Source organism: Scylla paramamosain, chromosome 27 (assembly GCF_035594125.1).
Source record: "Scylla paramamosain isolate STU-SP2022 chromosome 27, ASM3559412v1, whole genome shotgun sequence".
Taxonomy (NCBI): domain Eukaryota; kingdom Metazoa; phylum Arthropoda; class Malacostraca; order Decapoda; family Portunidae; genus Scylla; species Scylla paramamosain.
This window is the reverse complement of record NC_087177.1, coordinates 17,535,772-17,556,501: the sequence shown is the minus strand read 5'-3', so window position 1 is coordinate 17,556,501 and position 20,730 is coordinate 17,535,772. Positions and strand designations below refer to the sequence as shown.

General features: G+C 40.1%; 1 protein-coding gene across 18 annotated transcripts in view; it reads left to right on the top strand.

Moving 5' to 3' along the window:
- LOC135114296 (uncharacterized) overlaps positions 1-20,730 on the top strand; it is a 165,274-nt gene that overhangs the window by 88,463 nt on the left and 56,081 nt on the right. For 8 of the 18 annotated variants that reach the window (XR_010275483.1, XM_064030195.1, XM_064030196.1 and 5 more), the window contains one exon: positions 4,603-4,828. The exons of the other annotated variants lie outside the window; for them this stretch is intronic. Coding sequence is in view for 7 of the 8 variants with exons in the window: in XM_064030195.1 (XP_063886265.1) it covers positions 4,603-4,828 (226 nt within the window). In the remaining variant the exon portion in view is untranslated. The remainder of the gene's footprint in view (positions 1-4,602; positions 4,829-20,730) is intronic. 18 annotated transcript variants of the gene reach the window in all.

Here is a 20,730-nt window from a genome sequence, read left to right as displayed (position 1 = left end):
AAATCCTGATGGGGGATTTCAACTGTAAGGAGGTGTGTTGGGAGGACTGGTTGACAGAAGGAAATTAATTGTTATGGGGAAACAGGTTGCTGAAAATAGTAATGGATAATATTCTAACATACTGGGTGAAGAAAAGTACCAGATTCTGAAGAAATGAAGAACCCTCAAGATTGGATTTATTGTTCACAAAAGAACAAGAAATTACTGAAGACCTCAACTACAGGATCCCAATATGGAGGAGTGACCACATTTTACCTGAGTATGGTAGAAAAGAGGAAATGGAAGAATGAAGAAAAGAGGACATGAAGAGGCAGGTGGAACTATAGTAAAACAAATTACAGTGAATTATGAAAATACTTCAAGAAGATTGAGTGGAGTACATTTGATGAAGGAAAGGGATTGGAAGAAAAGTGGAATAGCTTGCTTGAGATGTATAATGAAGGAATAGAGAGAGATATGCCAAAGACATCTGCAAAAGGATTTAGAGTAAATGATTGGTTTAATAGAAGATGTGAGAAGGCAAGAATGGAAAAAGAAAGAGCATGGAATAGTTTGGGGAGAAATAAAAGAAGTGACCAGTGGAAGAAATATGTGGAAGAGAGGAATAAATATATATTAATACACAGTGAGGAGAAAAGAAATTATGAAAAGAACATCGTGGAAAAATACAAAGACCAAAAATAAATTACCTTACTGATATGTGAATAGGAAGTTAAAGAACAAATAATAAATAAAACTACAAGTTGATGGAGTGGTGTATGAAGAGACAGCAAGGATGGCTGAAGTGATGAATAACTGTTTTCAGAAGGTTTTTACAAGAGAAGGTGGTTTCCAGGAGCAGGTGGATGTAGAGATGATTGATGCAGGGTTGAGTGAATTAAATATTACATTGAAGGAGGTGAAGAAGATGTAAGGAAAGTAACAGGCCTAGACAGAGTATCTAGTTGGATTTTACTTCGGCAAATCACTTGTCTGCTAGATGGTGCCGTTCACATGAAATACACTACACTTCGCCATACAGTCAGTTACTATGCAGACACCACACAAGTCGGACGTCAGTCCCGCCTCCTGTTAAGTTGTTACGACTTCTGTTATCGAGGAGTGATAGGAATATTACAATTTTCTTGTTTGGATTGTGTATTATGATTTCCATTACCTGTTATAAGGGTGGAGTATTGTCTTTAGTTATCCGTTACCTGATTTAAGGGCGAATTATGGACTATAAATATCCGTTACCTTGTATAAGGGCGGATTATTGGTTATATGATGTCCGTTACTTGGTATAAGGCGGATTATTGGCAAATATTTTATGCTATATATATATATATATATATATATATATATATATATATATATATATATATATATATATATATATATATATATATATATATATATATATATATATATATATATATATATATATATATATATATATATATATATAACAATATTTGGGCACTCTCATGAGCCGACATAGGTGCGAGATGGTTCCATCTTGTTACCCATTATTGGGGCAAGAGGAACATTGCCTTATTTACAAGCCTGGGGCATTTGACTTCCCAGATTACTATAAGGAAGGAATTTTTGATTTAAAGTTGCCCTGTGTGTGAGGTTAAGGCACCTGTGGAGTTATAAAAGGAACTGCTGTTAAAAGGGGTGGCGTCTTGTTAACATTAGCCGCCATGTCTAGGACGCCTTCTGATGCTTGCCCCAGTCCTGAGAGATTCAGAACTACCAGCATGCCACGCACCTCAGCTAAGGTAAAGGAACTACACAAGGGGAGTAAACATGATGAAGAAAGATCCAGATCTAAGAGCCGTTCTACTCGTCATGAGAGGTTAAGTTACTCGGTCACCTTCCCCTTCTCCAAAATACGCTGGTGAAGACAGCAATGCGCCTTCTTTGGGCATGATTATGGATGCTTTGACTGAGTTGAGGAAAGACATGGACAAGCTTAAGAAGGAAAATAGGGCTGTGAAGTCAAAAGCAGTTCATAACAATGCTCCCCTGTAGGTGTCAAATAATACTTTGATGCCTGATTCTCAGGAATCACAGGCAGGATTTTCTGGATTTAGAACTCCACTGAGGGAGGACAGTGATGAGGAAGAGGAAATCCAGAGGGATGTTCCTCATGATAGTATATTGTTACAAGGTGCTAAGAATTATGGATCCACGGAAACTGTCTCAAAAGAACTTGACAAGGAAATTGCTGCAATGGTGAACCACCTGTTTATTAATGGCATGAGGCAGGAAGATTACAAAGCCATTGTAGAGGATGAGGTGACATTTAGACCAAATAACTGCCATGCATTAACTCAAGTGGATTGCAACCCACAGGTCCTGGATGTGCTGCCTGCAGAGGCAAAGAAGGCACACTTCTGCTTAAGGGAAGTGGGAAAAGATATTACCAAGGCAGCTACTATTGTAAAATCGCTTACTGTGCTAGACAAGGTGGCACGTGATGAAGAGCACCAAATTATTGCAAATGAGGTGGCCATGCTCAATGGTGCATTGGCATTATTGGGTAATGCCCACTACAGAAATAACTTGACCAGGCGACATATCATAAAGAGGGACATTAATCCCAAATATTCTCATTTGTGTGCTGACAAGGCTCCCATGACGGGTCTATTGTTTGGGGATGACCTGTCACAAGCCAACAGAAATATTGAGGAGGCAGAAAGGCTGAAAACCAAATTCACTTTTAAGAAGCCTACATCTTGGACTGCAAGCATTGGCAGATTTGGTGGAGGTAAACAATGTAACTTTTTTGCCAAGGCCTACTCCTGTGGATTCCCATCCAGATATCAGCCATATGGTTTTCGCAGGATGCCCTCCAGTGGTGAACACAGGCGCTCCTACCCTGCTCAAGCTTGGACAACAAAAAACGTGAGAGGCCGGGGTCAACATAACCCCCGGCGTTAACCCAGGTGAGAGAACAATTTGAGGCTGGGCAACTTCAAAAGTTTATCAGTAAATGGCGTGTGATTACAAGTGACCTGTTCATTTTGGATATGGTGGAACATTGTCATCTGAATATAGATGAAGCTAATATCGGATATTTATTTAGAGAGGATAACAGTATGTCTTTAGTGAGAAAGATAAACTGATTATGCATCAGGGAGTTAAAAAATTGTTAGAGATAAAGGCCATCATAGAGACACATGGACAGGATCAACAAATACTTTCACCAGTTTTTCTGAGGAAGAATAAGATGGGGGATTATAGGATGGTGTTAAATCTTGAAAAACTGAACAGGCATGTAGAATATACTCATTTTAAAATGGAAAATTTTGAACAAGTATTACAGTTGCTTAGTCAAGGAGATTATATGGCTTCTATAGACCTTAAGAAAGCCTATTATTCAGTAAAAATTGCAGAGGAACAACAAAAATATCTGTGTTTTAGATGGTTGGATAAGATTTACCAGTTCACATGTCTACCTAACGGGTTTTCGGATGGTCCTCGTCTATTTACAAAACTTCTGAAGCCAGTTTTCTCTACACTTAGGCATAAAAGCCACAACATCACTAGTTATATTGATGATACGCTTCTGTATAGTAGCTCTTTGCCGAGATGTTTTGATTGCATGAATGACAACATTCAGTTGTTGCAGAGTGTAGGTTTCTGCATAAATGTGGAGAAATCTGTTTTAAGTCCCACTACGCGTATTGAGTATTTAGGTAACGTGATAGATTTGGTGGCCATGACAGTTACCTTGCCGGCGCGTAGGAGGGATGAGATTATACAGCATTGCTCTCTTTTAGTCAATAGACAAAGAAAAAATTAGAATTGTGGCAAGAGTGATTGCCTGCTGGTGGCAGCAATCCCAGCTGTAGAGATGGGGAAGATGCACTATAGGAGGATGGAAAGAGCAAAGATCAAGGCTTTGGAAGAGGCATGTGGAGACTTTAATAGATGGATGAACATTACAGAGGAGATTAGAACAGATTTAAACTGGTGGATTAAGGAATTGGAGAATCAAAACAGGAAAATATTCAGAAATGCACCAGATACTGAGTTGTTCACAGATGCTTAAAATCTAGGATGGGCAGGTTGCCTAAATAGCATCACTACCAATGGCAGATGGTCCCCTGAAGAGGTGCATTCGCACATTAATGCACGTGAATTATTGGCTATGTTATTCTCATTGAGATCTTTTACATATCTCCTTAGAGGTTTACACGTCAGGGTGTTATGTGATAACACCACAGCGATTAATTACGTGAATGAGATGGGAGGTGTTAAGTCAATAGTTTGTGATGACATTAGTAGGAACATCTGGGAATGGTGTCTTAGTAATGGGGTATGGCTGACAGCTTCACACATACCAGGCAAATGTAACATCATGGCCGACGAGGCATCACGTTTCTTTAATGAGAGACATGAGTGGCAGCTGAATGAGATGATATTTAAGGAATTGTGTTCTATATTTGGGAATCCTTGTATAGACCTATTCGCTTCACGTTTGAACAAACAAATGACTCCATTCTGTGCATGGAGACCAGATCCAGAGGCTGCATATATTGATGCAGTTACAATTCCGTGGGCTAAATTTAAATTGGTTTACCTCTTTCCTCCCTTCTCTCTAATCTCTAGATGTCTGCAGAAGTTAAGGGAGGAAAGGACCAGAGGATGGATCATATTGCCACTTTGGCCATCACAACCGTGGATGCTAGTAGACGATCCTCGGGTCATACAGAGAAGGAAAAATGTGCTAATGCATCCGTCAACTGCTGAGGAACACCCAATAATGAAACACACAAATTTGATGGCTTGTCAGTTGTCCGGAAACAACTTGGAGAACGTGGCATATCTAAAGAAGGTACGGAAATCATTATGGCCTCTTGGAAACCAGCAACAGGTAGACAATACAACACTCACATCAAGAGGTGGACACTCTTTTGTAGTAGAGGGAACATTAATCCCATTGCACCATCTGTAGCAGATATATTAAACTTTCTGTCTCATAACTTTCAAAAGAATGTGGGTTATGAAAGCATTAACACAGCGAGAGGGGCTCTATCTGCAATAGGAATTATGGTGGAAGGCTGCAGAGTGGGCAACCACCCACTCGTCAACAGATTTCTGCGGGGAGTCTTCAACTTACGCCCTTCTACACCCAGGTATGCGACGACCTGGGATGTGAAACTTGTATTACAAAAGATAAGAGTCATGGAACCACTACACAGCCTAACACTGAAAGACTTATCGCTAAAAATGGTGATGCTGATGGCAATGACACAAGCAGCCAGGATCCAAACTTTGCACTTATTATTGTTGGTGAATATGGCATTTGGAGAAGAATCTGTTTCAGTTTTGTTAGGAGGTAACATCAAGCAATGCAGGCCAAAATTTTATGTTCATACTATTGTATTTAAAGCTTATCCTCAGGATTACAGATTGTGTGTAGTTAAGGCTATGAAAGAATATATAGAAAGAACTGAGAGGCTAAGGACAGAATTTGGAAATGCAGATGGGAGACTACTCATAAGTTATATAAAACCTCATAGGAGTGTTTCTAAGGACACGGTGGTAAGGTGGCTTATGACCATGTTATGTAAGTGTGGGATTGATACCAAGAGGTACACAGCAGGTAGTATTAGACCTGTGTCAGTGTCTAAGGCCAAGGCACTGGATGTGCCTATTGCCACCATCATGGCAAAAGCTGGTTGGACACAGGAAGCCACATTTGCTAAATATTATAATAAGGATATACAAGGGGAAATAGACCCTTTTCAAGAAGCAGTGCTAGGCTCAGTATAATGTAAGGTTTGAAATGTTATCAACAGTAAAAATCATGTTCTATTTTCATAAATGACAATGGGGTTTTTGTAATAGGAACTTTTATTTACACCTATTTACAAAATGTGAATTTTGACAGAACCCTTTACATACAACACCCACATGACTTTAAAATCTCATGTGAACGGCACCATCTAGCAGACAAGTGATTTGCTGAAGTAAAATTAAAGAAGTACATGAGACTTACCGTAGGTTAGTTGAAATGTGCTTCGGATTTTGCGAGGCACATCACATCTGCTAGATGGTAGAGTTCACATGCCCTCCACTCCCTCCCTTTGTTAATTGATGATTCTTGGTTTACACAACAAAAATTCACTGACTGGAAGGGTTGGGAGATAATATTTCATATGGGTAGTTGTATCTTTAAAGACTGACTGTGTGGCGAAGTGTAGTGTATCTCATGTGAACTCTACCATCTAGCAGACGTGATGTGCCTCGCAAAATCCGAAGCACATTTCAACTAACCTACGATAAGTCTCATGTACTTCTGTAATTTTAACCCGTAAACTGTTGCAGTCCACACATAAGATCATCTTCAAGACTGCGGCAGTCCTCAGTTGATCCTAGGTTTGTAATCGCATTCAAAAACCACACCGACACTAGTATCAGGCTGTAATTCTGTCTGGATTTAGCGAAACGTGGCAACTCGCTATTCCATCACACCACACATCACTACACATGTCAGGACACTCAGCAACCATGAAAGGAAAATGTGGTGTAAAGAGGTCTCTGGCAGGCCTGTTTTTGGTTACCAGCATCCCTATAATCATCACCAGCACCTCAACAGCCACCACCAGCACCTCCACAGCCAACACCACTGCTTCTTAACCACCACCAACACCTTCAAGAGCAGGTCGGAAGTGACCACAAAGTGTAGTAGCTGCACCTCAATGGAGAGGAGGGAGGGGTCACAGTGGCCATAAGCTCAAAAATATATGATCCAACAAAGATTTGATCCTTGGACTATGACATTATCAGTCAGTCACTCTAATATCTCAGCTACAGCAGACTATACATGATTCACGTTAGAACTTGTACCAGATGTACCCCCAGACAGCTGAAAAAAAAAGAAAAAATGCACACTCTAACACACAAATGCAAAGACATTGCATACATTTCCTTCATCCATACATACATACTGCCACAACCATTACAATATCAATACTATGAACAAAAAGTATAATCTCGTGCTCAAACTAATTTGTGTATCATATACTGTATTTGCCGGCACATTGGATGCACTTTTTTTTTTTTTTTTTTTTTTTTTTTTTTTTTTTTTTTTTTAGATATCTAATAATTATCATGTGTCTAATGCGGCCATAGTACAGATTCCTTCTCCTACATACCTCATCATACAATCTATAGTACCTATGGCAGCAATACTTTATACATACAGTGGTATAGGGGTTATAACAAGAATGATGTAAGCAAATTTCTCAAGATCAGTAATCAGGACAGAGCAAGAAATAATGGGTTCAAGCTTGAAAAATTTACGTTCAAGAGATAGGAAGGAATTTGTTCTCAAATAGAGTGGTAGATGAATGGAATGGACTCAATAATCATATTGTTTTGCTGAGTCAGTAGGAAGCTTTAAAAGATTAGACAAATTTATGGATGGGCATGACAGATGGAAATAGATAGGTATGTTTCATACAGGGACTGCCATGTGTATGCCTGGTGGTTTCTTGCAGCTTCTCTTTTTTTCTAATGTTCTTATGTTGTGTTTGAAGCCACTCAAACAACTCTAGGTATACAAGTCTGTCAAAACTTATTGTCCTACCACTAAGATCTTCAAATTCTCGTATCTGACTTACAAGAGCCTTCACTGATGGAAGTGAACCATGGATGTAGTGGGTTCCAGGCTCTCCAGAAAGTTTACTTGAGTATACTGTCATTTTAAAGGTGAATGGAATTCTTATCATGTTCACAGAATCATACAGCAGGCCATATAGTTTAAGTTTTCTTTTATTGTACTGCCTGAATCCTATTTGATTTTTACAAGAATACTAGGTTTCATCAATGGTCAAGAAGTCACCTGGTTCTAACACTGAACAGGTATGATCATTAAATTTTTTAAGAAGATCCCTCACTGCAGCAAATTGGTCATATAACCATCTCTGATGTGTGGTATCAGCATTGTCAAAACCTAGGTTTGCATGTAAAAATCCAAACCTATTCAGACATTATGCACCAAATACTAGGTGACCAAACTCTTCCATGAAATGTGCACTCCCTTCCTGAGTTTTGCACTTGCTTTCTTCCCAAGGTATAGCACTAAAGTTAAGGATTGCAAAACGTGAGGTATTGAGAACACTGAAAAAGCACTTATTCATTCCAGCCTGTGAAGATGACTTTTTTTTACTCACATTTTACTCCCTTATCTCAAAATACAGTACTTGTGTGTGTGTGTGTGTGTGTGTGTGTGTGTGTGTGTGTGTGTGTGTGTGTGTGTGTGTGTTCTCTCTCACTCTTCCCCTTCCCTCCTTCCTTTTCCTGCCCTCCTTCCCCCTCTCTTCCTTCCCCTTTCCCTGCCCTCCTCCCCTTTCCTCCCTCTCCCATCTTTATCTCCCCCTACCCCTCCCTATTTCCTCCCTCCTTCCATCTATCCCTCCCACCTCTCCCCACCTCCCCCCCTCCCTCTCTCTCTCTCTCTCTCTCTCTCTCTCTCTCTCTCTCTCTCTCTCTCTCTCTCTCTCTCTCTCTCTCTCTCTCTCTCTCTCTCTCTCTCTCTCTCTCTCTCTCTCTCTCTCTCTCTCTCTCTCTCTCTCTCTCTCTCTCTCTCTCTCTCTCTCTCTCTCTCTCTCTCTCTCTCTCTCTCTCTCTCTCTCTCTCTCTCTCTCTCTCTCTTGGTGTGTGTGTGTGTGTGTGTGTGTGTGTGTGTATTTACCTAATTGTATTTTACCTAATTGTATTTAAGCTCAGTACTTGCACCAGTCATGTTTGCAGTCTATATAAATGATATGACGGAGAGTGTGAACAACTATATGACCCTTTTTACAGATGATGCAAAGTTGCTGAAGAAAGTTGAGAGTGCAGAGGACTGTGGAATGTTACAAGAAGACTTGAAAATGATATCAGAGTAGAGTTATAGATGGGAAATGGAATTTAATTTAAAGAAGTGTAAGGTAATAGAATTTGGAGAAAGTACAAGAAGAGTAAAAGGAAATTATGTGTTGAATGGTGTAAGGTTGAGTGGAACAGAAGAGGAAAAGGATCTCGGTATTACAGTGACTGGGAACCTGATCCTGGAGAGACACATTAGCAAAATTACAGGAGAAACCTATAACTTGTTGAGAGGAATAAGGTAGGCTTTTGCATATATGGATGAAGAGATGGTCAGGAAGATGATCGTGTCACTGATAAGACCTAGACTAGAATATGCAGCAGTAGTGTGGTTGCCATACAAGAAAAAGGATATAAGGAAGTTGGAGAGAGTTTAGAGAGCAGCTATGAAGATGGTACCAAGTATCAGGGACTTGTCATATGAAGAGAGACTGGTAAGGATACATCTACCAATGTTGGAAAAGAGGAGAGAAAGGGGAGACTTGATTGCAATATATAAAGCATATGAGGGAGTAGAGGAGGTGGACCAGAGCAACTTAATGGTCTGAGATACACGGGACACTAGAGGACATGGGAAGAGGCTGAAGAGGAGTGCTTGTAGAAAAGACGTCAAAAAGTATAGTTTCCCATAAAGAAGTATTGATGTATGGAACAGTCTGGATGAGGAGATAGTAAATGCAGAAAGTATACATGGATTCAAGGCTAAGTTGGATATTAAAAGGTATGGAGATGGGACAGCACGAGCATAGCTCTTTTCCCATAAAGCACAACTAGGTAAATACAGCTAGATAAATATCTAGTTGTATTGTGCAGGGCATGAGCCTTAGCTCATTTTGTCTTGTCTCCATAACCATATTAATTTTCTCTTTAAACATATGTACACTCTTTTCCACAACCACCACTTCCTTCATATCATTCCAGTGTGTGTGTGTGTGTGTGTGTGTGTGTGTGTGTGTGTGTGTGTGTGTGTGTGTGTGTGTGTGCACACATGCATTTACCTAGTGTATTTACCTAGTTGTGACATACAGGAAAAGAGTTATGCTCGTGCTCTCTTGTCTCCTTTCTATTTTTTATCTTTGTCTTAAATTCATTTATCGTATTTGCATCAATGTCTTCTCTGTCCATATTATTCTAGACCTCCATGGTTCTATGTGGGAAGCTATTTTCTTAATATCTCTTCTACAAGCATCTTTCTTCGGTTTTCTGCCGGGTCCCCTCAAGACTTGTATCCCATGTCACCAAGTCCTTCCTATCCAAGTTTTTCTTTCCAATCATCACTCTGTACAGTGTGATCGAATCACCTCTCTCTTTCTTCTCTATTCTATTGTTATAAGATCCAATTTTGACAGTCTTTCTTTGTACAGTAGATCCTTCAAACTTGGAAGAAACTTTGTTGCTGCTTTTTGTATCTCTTCCAGTTTTATATTTTAGAATTCTTGACACTAGATGATCATACCACAGCTGCTTACTCCAATCTTGGGTATATCATAGTCACAATTTTCTTTTTATAATTTCATCCTGATGTGTAAATGCTGTCCTTATGTTTCTCAGTAAATTATATGTTTCACCTGTAATCTTGTTTATGTATTTCTCTGGTGACAGCTTATCGAGAATTATTATAAGCTTATCAAGAATTATTATACCAAGGTCTTTTCTTCTGTTATTTTGCTGATTATCTCCTTGCCCCATTGAATAATCTCTCATCTGTATCTTGCCACTCTTGCCAAATTATATCATACTGCTTTTCTTTGCATTGAATTCCATCTGCCACTTTTGGCTCCACTCCCAGATCTTATTTAGGTATCATTGGTACAGTCTTCTCCTTTTTCTGTTTTTCTCAATAACTTTGTATCATCTGCAAATAAGCTAATGTAGTTGGTTATTTCTTCTAGCATATCATTAATGTATGCAGCAAACATTACCAGTGCCAACACACAACCTTGCAGAACCCTACGTAAAACTTTCTTCCAAGATGACCTTTGATCTTTAATTAATGTTCTCATCTCTCTACCTTCCAAGAGGTTCTTCATCCACTTCAGCAGCCCTTCTCACAATCCTTCAAAAAATTTTCAGCTTCTATAACAACCTCCTTTGTGGTAACTTTGTCAAATGCTTTTTTGAGGTCCAAATAAATACAGTCTGCCCACCCATCTCTCTCCTGCACAATGTCTATAACTCATGTATAGAAACTTAAGAGATTTGTAGTACATGATCTTCCTTTTCGAAAACCAAATGGTCTGTTTGTCAACACTTTTTTTTTTTTTAATACTTGACCATTTGTTTTTATAACTCTCACATAACCTTTTTTTTCTCTTTTTTTTTTTTATATGTAGGACAGAATAGGGATGAGAGAAAAGAAAGTCTTGTGCAGCAAGGCTGCAGGAGGAGGTGAAGCATGCAGTTAGCAAGATCAGAAGAGCACTTAGTATGAAAATAGTGGTAGAAGATAGCAAGAGATGCAACATTGCAGTGATGAGAGAGAGGGTGAAGACAGTCAGTTAAAGGAGAGGAGTTGATGAGATGAAATGCTTTTGATTTTACTTTAGCCATTTGTTTATGACACTGGTCTGTAGTTTGAGGGGTCATCTTTATTTCCTCTCTTGAAAATCGGCACTATATCCACTAGTTTCCAGTCCATTGGGACTCTTCCCTCTTTTAATGAATGTATTATGACTGAATTTTTTAGGCCAACTCCTGACTATACTCCTTTAAAATCCAATTAGATACTCTGTCTGTTCTCGTGGTTTTCCTTACATCTTGGTTTTCCATTATCTTCATCACCTACACTGTAACATTTAATTCACTCAACCCTGCATCAGTCATCTCTACATCCTCCTGCTCCTGAAAACCACTCTCTCCTGTAAAAACCTTCCAGAAACAGTTATTCATCACTTCAGCCATCCTTTCTGCCTCTTCATACACCACTCCATCAACTTGTAGTTTATTTATTCCAACATTGTTTTTTTAATTTCCCATTCACATATCAGTAAAATAGATTTGGTTGGTCTTTGTATTTGTCTATGATCTTTTGATAACTTTTCTCCTTCCTGCATATTAGTACATATTTATTGTACTCTTCCATGTATTCCTTCCACTAGTCACTTCTTTAATTTCTCCTCCACCTTTTCCATGCTCCTTCTCTTTCCATTCTTGCCTCCTCACATCTTTTACTAAACCAGTCATTTACTCTTAAATCTTTTTGCAGATGTATGTATCTCTCAATTCCTTCATTATATATCCCAAGCAGACAGTTCCACTTTTCTGCCACTCCTTTGTCTCCAGTCAATCTCCTTGAAGTATTTCCTTAATTCAGTGGAATTTGTGTATAATTCTGCCTGCCTTTTCTATAGCTCTTCTTCCTTCCTTATTCCATTTCCTCTTCTGTACCAAACTCAAGTTAAATGTGGTCACTCTTCCCTGTCAGGGTCTTGTAGTTGAGGTCTTCAATAATTTCTGGTTCTTTTGTGAATAAAGAATCCAATCTTGAGGGTTCTTCATTTGTTCTGAATCTGGTATTTTCCTTCAACCACTGAGTTAGAACATTATCTATTACTATTTTCAGTAATTTGCTTCCCCAGACAATTCACTTCCTTCTGACAACCAGTCCTCCCAACACACCACCTTACAGTTGAAATCCCTCATCAGGATTATATTGTCACTCTTTGCAATAAAGCTTTCCATATGTTCACTTGTATTCATTAACATTTTTCCATAATTCTCATTACTCCATAATGTCATTTTTGGTGGAACGTATACCACTGCATAGTTTCTCTTCCCTCCTTCTCTCCTCTTTCCCACCCTCATCACCTCTGCACTGCTTTCACCATATGTCACTTCACCAACCATCAAGTTCTTCACCAACAACACTCCACCTCCTTGTTTACATTTTTATTTCTCTTCCATTTATTGTATCTTACACCACCTATGTTGAGATACCTGAATGTATCACTTAATTTGGTCTTTGTGATCCCCATATCTGATTTGTATTCTTATAATTAATTATTTAACTCTAGTAGTGCAGACATCACCTCGTTCACACTTCAATATGACACTTTTAGTTCTTGCTTTCCCTCCCTGCCATCTTTACATACCACTTCTTTCTTTATCTTCATGTCTGTGACTCTCCAGTAAAACTCCTGTTTTTTTTTTTTTTATGTAGGAGGGACACTGGCCAAGGACAACAAAAATCCAATAAACAAAAAAGCCCACTGAGATGCCAGTCCCAGACAAGGGTCCAAAATAGTAGTCAAAAATTGAAGGATAAGTGTCTTGAAACCTCCCTCTTGAAGAAATTCAAGTCATAGGAAGGTGGAAGTACAGAAGCAGGCAGGGAGTTTCAGAGTTTACCAGAGAAAGGGATGAATGATTGAGAATACTAGTTAACTCTTGCATTAGAGAGGTGGACAGAATAGGGGTGAGAGAAAGAAGAAAGTCTTGTGCAGCAAGGCCATGGAAGAAGGGAAGGCATGCAGATAGCAAGATCAGAAGAGCAGTTAGCATGAAAATAGCGGTAGAAGACACCTAGAGATGCAACATTACAGTGATGAGAGAGAGGCTGAAGACAGTCAATTAGAGGAGAGGAGTTGATGAGACAAAAAGCTTTTGATTCCACCCTGTCTAGAAGAGCAGTATGAGTGAAACCCCGCCAGACATGTGAAGCATACTCCATACATGGATGGATAAGGCCCTTATACAGAGTTATCAGCTGGGGGGTGAGAAAAACATTTTCAGAATGCCTAACTTCATAGAAGCTGTTTTAGCTAGAGATGAGATGTGAAGTTTCCAGTTCAGATTATAAGTAAAGGACAGACCAAGGATGTTCAGTGTAGAAGAGGGGGACAGTTGAGTGTCACTGAAGAAGAGGGGATAGTTGTCTGGAAGGTTGTGTCGAGTTGATAGATGGAGGAATTGAGTTTTTGAGGCATTGAACAATATCAAGTTTGCTCTGCCCCAATCAGAAATTTTAGAAAGATCAGAAGCCAGGTGTTCTGTGGCTTCCCTGCATGAAATGTTTACTTCCTGAAGGGTTGGACGTCTATGAAAAGATGTGGAAAAGTGTCGAGTGATATTATCAGCATAGGAATGGATAGGACAAGAACCTTGGTTTAGAAGGTCATTGATGAATAATAAGAAGAGAGTGGGTGACAGGACAGAACTCTGAGGAACACCACTATTAATAGATTTAGGAGAAGAACAGTGACCGTCTACCACAGCAGCAATAGAACAGTCAGAAAGGAAACTTGAGATGAAGTTACAGAGAGAAGGATAGAAGCCGTAGGAGGGTAGTTTGGAAATCAAAGCTTTGTGCCAGACTCTCAAAAACTTTTGATATGTCCAAGGTGACAGCAAAAGTTTCACCAGAATCTCTAAAAGAGGATGACCAAGACTCAGTAAGGAAAGCCAGATCACCAGTAGAGCGGCCTAGACGGAACCCATACTGGTGATCAGATAGAAGGTTGTGAAGTGATAGATGTTTAAGAATCTTCCTGTTGAGGATAGATTCAAAAACTTTAGATAGCCAGGAAATTAAAGCAATAGGACCATAGTTTGAGGGATTAGAACAGTTACCCTTTTTAGGAACAGGCTGAATGTAGGCAAACTTCCAGTAAGAAGGAAAAGTAGATGTTGACAGACAGAGCTGAAAGAGTTTAACTAGGCAAGGTGCAAGCATGAAGGCACAATTTCGGAGAACAATAGGTGGAACCCCATCAGGTCCATAAGCCTTCGGAGGGTTTAGGCCAATGAGGACATGAAAAAACATCATTGTGAAGAATTTTAATTGGTAGCATGAAGTAGTCAGAGGGTGGAGTAGAGGGAGGAACAAGCCCAGAATCGTCCAAGGTAGAGTTTTTAGCAAAGGTTTGAGTGAAGAGTTCAGCTTTAGAAATAGATGTTATAGCAGTGATACCATCTGGTTGAAAATAAGGAGGGAAAGAAGAAGAAGCAAAGTTATTGGAGATATTTTTGGCTAGATGCCAGAAGTCACGAGGGGAGTTAGATCTTGAAAGGTTTTGACACTTTCTATTAATGAAGGAGTTTTTGGGTAGTTGGTGAACAGACTTGGCATGGTTCCAGGCAGAAATATAAAGTGCATGCGATTCTGGTGATGGAATTCTTAAGTACCTTTTGTGGGCCACTCTATCATGTATAGCACAAGAACAAGCTGTGTTAAACAAGGGTTTCGATGGTTTAGGTCGAGAAAAAGAGTGAGGAATGTACACCTCCATGCCAGACACTATCACCTCTGTTATGTGCTTGGCACACAAAGACGGTTCTCTGGCACAGAAGCACTAGTCATTCCAAGGAAAGTCAGCAAAATACCTCCTCAGGTCACCCCAACTAGCAGAGGCAAAATGCCAGAGGCACCTTCAGTTAGGGGTATTCTGAGGGGGGATTGGAGCAATAGGACAAGATACAGATATGAGATTATGATTGGAGGAGCCCAACGGAGAAGAGAGGGTGACAGCATAAGCAGAAGGATTAGAGGTAAGGAAAAGGTCAAGAATGTTGGGCGTATCTCCAAGATGGTCAGGAATACGAGTAGGGTGTTGCACCAATTGCTCTAGTTCGTGAAGGATAGCAAAGTTGAAGGCTAGTTCACCAGGATGGTTAGTGAATGGAGAGGAAAGCCAAAGCTGGTGGTGAACATTGAAGTCTCCAAGAATGGAGATCTCTGCAAAATGGAAGAGATTCAGAATGTGCTCCACTTTGGAAGTTAAGTAGTCAAAGAATTTCTTATAGTCAGAGGAGTTAGATGAGAGGTATACAGCACAGATACATTTAGTTTGAGAGTGACTCTGTAGTCATAGCCAGATGGTGGAAAATTCGGAAGATTCAAGAGCGTGGGCACGAGAGCAGGTTAAGTCGTTGTGCACATAAACGCAACCTCCAGCTTTGGATTGAAAATGAGGATAAAGAAAGTAAGAGGGAACAGAAAAGGAGCTAATGTCAGTTGCCTCACAGCACCCCTGATCCAGTGCTTTAGACCTCACTGGGAGTAATTATCATTTTGGCAGGTGCCTACTGCCTCCTGTTCTGGTCACATTTTTTTTCTTTGGCTTCATTCAGCAGATGTTTGTCTTAGCTCTGTCTTGTTCATTCATGTCTCTTTTCACCCAGACATTCTTGTATTGATCTATTCTTGCCAGTTTCCATGACCTGGCCAACACTTCTTTAGCCACAACTTGTGACCTGAATCTTATCTTTAATGGGTGGTGTACTCCTTCTACATATTTACCATTTCTGTGCTCCTGGTCAATTTCTTCATCCCACTTGCTTCTTCTTGCATCTCTTCGGCTAATTTCTCAGTAGTCTCCATTCCCTGTCCTCCCTCTTCTGCTTTTTAGGTGTCACTCTCCCCTTTAGTCCTAAAGCAATTACAGACTTTTTCTTTTCAACTGTGTCCCTTACAAGGCCCTTCTTCCCCATAATAACCTTAAGCACAGTTTTGGCCACAGTTTCTTCTTATACTTGTTCCTCCATGATCTTCTTGAATTCAAAATATTTTAATTCGTGAGCCTTTCCAAGTTTAGCCTTGTTTTCATGCAGAACCCTGGCTGTCTCCTCACTGGCTTTGACTTTCTCCTCTTTATCTTCCACCTTTGCTTGCAGGTCATAAAATTTCTTTTTCAGCTCAGCTTGCCTTTTCTTAAAATCATGGTTCTCCTCTATCACAGGACTATTCTTCAATTATGATTCCTTCAGCCTTATGTTCATATCATCCAACATAATTTTCAGCATTAACACTACTCTATAAGTAATTTTACCTACAAGTGATTTTTCTTCAGAGCATCATCATCATCATCATCATCATCATCATCATCATCATCATCATCATCATCATCATCAGCCATAAACAACCTGTGTGCTGCCTTTTCATGGAGCTTCTTTCTAACACTCATTTTTGCCACTGTGCTGTTTAATTTAGTTAACACACTACTGTTTTAGATGGGACAGCACCTAGCATAGCTCCTACCCATTGCCAACCACTAGGTCACTGTGACACAGTGATGATATGGCAGGAGTTGGAGCAGCCCTGCACACCTGTCTGTCTTTCCTGGAGTCCCGTGTAATAATAATAATAATAATGATAATAATAAACGGTTTATTATTTAAGCAGTTAACAAACTGAAAATGTACAGAGGGAGTGGGGAAATACTTAACATTAATGTGTGCGTGTGTGTGTGTGTGTGTGTGTGTGTGTGTGTGTGTGTGTGTGTGTGTGTGTGTGTGTGTGCGTATCTTTCATCTCAGCAACCATAATTGCTTTCACTAGTGTGTGCATAGCACACATATCATGCAATATCTTTACTGGTCTCTTACCAATACCATCCTCTGTTATTACATGACATATGAACACCCCTGGCCTGTCTTCTTCTCTTGTTTCTGTCCTCTCTTCTCCCTCTGTAGCTCTTCTCTCCTTCGCTTGAGTACACATATCATTTGGTTTGCCTTGCCAGTTGTCAGTGACACATAGTGGTCCATTGCACAACTTACTCAAAAGAATAGTGCCCAACTTGTCCACACATGAAGCAGCTGGTGCACACTTTGTTCTCAGCAGGATTAAGCCTCTGATTCACCTGCAAGGGACATAAAAAGGCTGTATATCCCTGCCATCCACACCTATAACATTGTGTCAGCCTTGCTACCTCACTTCCCTTGACTTATCATCAATTCCTTACCCCCTTGCCTTGTGATTAAAACATAATCCTTTGCCATCTTTGCCACCTCTCTTACCAACTTAATTGCTTCTCACACAAATACATTATAACTTTAGGGTTAATCCCCAGCAAAAACTACTCTTATAAGACAGCTTCTTTTGCCTCCTTGACACCACTCACACCATGCTCCTTTCACCATTTATTCAGGTTCTTTATTAAGTCATGACTGAAATCAGGAAATTCCTGAACAGAAGTCCTCCTGGCATTTCCAAACCTTAGCCTGTTGAATCCAGGTGTAATCTTGTATGCCCTCATGACCCCATCCTTACTCTTATTTACTCTCCTCATCCATCACTAAGGATACAGACAAAGCTTTCCTTGTCAGCTCAGTCCACTTTAACAGTGGCCATTTCCCTCTCTCCCATTCCATTGCAATTGCTAACTCTTCAAATGCATTAAAAAATCTAGCTCATTCTCCATAAACTTGGGCATCAAGGACATTGTCTTATATATGAAATGCCTGTCTTTTCTTGCCTCACCCTTTCCTACAACCAATCGGGCTAACTATAGCTTGTGCTCCCAGTCTCCTCTCTCTCTCTCTCTCTCTCTCTCTCTCTCTCTCTCTCTCTCTCTCTCTCTCTCTCTCTCTCTCTCTCTCTCTCTCTCTCTCTCTCTCTCTCTCTCTCTCTCTCTCTCTCTCTCTCTCTCTCTCTCTCTCTCTCTCTCTCTCTCTCTCTCTCTCTCTCTCTCTCTCTCTCTTGAGCCAAATTTCTACACAGAGCCTCCTCATATCAATGTCTTCCTTTTCTCTCAGTGTTGAGACAGTCATAATTTTATCTATTTTACCTGATTCCTGGAGGTGACTCAAGACTGCCTGCCATAATTCCTGCTAAGTTGCCCCAGACTTCACGTATAATCCATAATGTTCTAACAATTCTGACCATGTGGCCTTCCACATGGTCCCATGCACTCACACAATCAATCATGCTTTATCTCCATTGTGCAAGTGAGGTATGATAAAGGAGAGATCTTTTCTAACCTAATTCAAACATATACAACCAAATCTCATCTTCTCTTAACTCCTGTGTTAGAGGTCGGGTCAGCCCAGTGCTGATGTCCACTCACCTCCACAACTCCACTGAGAAAGAGAGTGACCCCGGGTCACACCACCTGACCTACCCGACACCAACTTAGTAGAGTTACCATATAACACCTTCTTTGTCAATGTAGTCCTTACCTACCCACTGGCTCCTTTCTCTTCTAAAACACAGCCCTTTCTTTTGTTCTAGTGACATATTCTTATGTTAACTACTACTTTTTTTTACAATTATAATACAATCACTTACATATAAAATACTGTTTCAACTCTACAACCCTCACTTTGAGTGCATGGCCCACCATCCTTACCACTACTCAGGTTGCCACAAGTTGCCACATTACTCACCACTATCTTGAGTTGCCACAAGTCACCACATGGGACTGTCTCATGTGCTGGTTGTGGTTGGGCTGTCTCAGGTGCTGGTTGTGGTGGGCTGTCTCAGGTGCTAGTTGTGGTGAGGCTGCCTCAGGTGCTGGCTGTGGTGGGGCTGTCTCAGGTGCTGGCTGTGGTGAGGCTGTTTCTGATGTTGTCTGTGGTGGGACAGTCTCTGGTGCTGGCTGTTGTGGGGCTGTCTCAAGTGCTGGCTGTGGTGGGGCTGTCTCTGGTGCTGGCTATAGTGGGGCTGTTTCAGGTGCTAGCCTTAATCCTATCATTATCTCATTATTTGACATTTTCTCTATTGTTTTCAATTCTTGTTTGTCTGTGGCCACTCTCATCTTGTCATACACTTGCTTGTAGTACAGCAATTTTACATTGGCTATTATTTCCTGATCCAGTGGTTGAATAAGTGACATGTTTCCAGGCAACAATTCAACTTGAACAGCTGGGTGATGGCCAACCAGATACCACACATACCCCAGTGCATTACCCACAAAACAACAAAACTTTCCCTTCCAAATTCCATTCTTTACACTTGCATAGTGCATTTGGTACAAAATGTTAATCAAACCATTCTGTTGACACATCATGTTCATGTGACCCTTAGAGTTAAAGGCCCAGTAAATGTCATCCAACTTATTCATCTTTGTCCCTTTATAAGCTCTGGGTCTCTTCAGTTTGTAGATAATAAAAGGCTTTGAACAGTGAGTGCTAGTTACATTGCAGGTGAGTAACATACTCAGTCTATCCATTGCCATTTTAACAATTGGTACCTGTTTCTCAGTTGTGTTTCTCAGTTTATTGGAGACCTCTTCCAATAAAGGTCAGTTTCATCACAATTGTAGACTTAATCTAGGGTATATTCTCCCTGCTTAATAAACTCCTGGGCAATGACAGAAAATGAATCTGCAACAGCAGAAGCAGAACTTTCTCCCTGATATATGGCATGCTTTACTCTAATCTTTTCTTAAAGTTGGCAAACCAGCAATCTGAGACAATGGATGATGGAGCATCTTTAATGTTCTTTTTGCAGATGGCATTACAGAACAGTACAGCTTGATTTCTTATCTGTAGCTCATAGATAATGACTTCATTCTCAAACCTTCCACCAATCCACTGCTTAAGGTAAAATTCCACCACAGCTCTAAGGTGATTGGTGGATGAATAGTCAACAGCCATTGTGATGCATTTACATTGCCATTGAGTAACTTGTTTGATACTTTTAGGTTAACTTTTATTTCATCTTTCTGTCTTAAAATTTCTCACTGTGTTTTTTGGAAATCCAGTTTGTTTCACTATTTCATTGTTCTTAAAGTTCTTTAAATAAGTTCGGTCACCTTGCCTTTGTTTTCCATGGAGTAGCAGTTCAATTTTTTACTCACTTGACTGGCACATTTCACAGATTCTTTATTCTTCACTCCACCACTTCCTGAGAGTTGAGCTGACATGGCATAAGGCATAATCCACCACCAAACACACAAGATGGAAATTTAGGTGGGGGTAGTGTGTGCAATAATCGACTATACAACTTGGACAGAGAGGGGAGAATGGCAGTGGGGTCAGTGGGAGAAGTAGTGTGAGTGGAGGGAGGGTGGATAGTAAAATAATTTCATACAGAGCATTTAGGCATGGCCCCTGTGATGATTTCCCAGCCCATCACTCTACTTTGTCAGTCACAATATTCATCTGTTTGTCTGATAATTTAACTATTTGTTGCTTCAT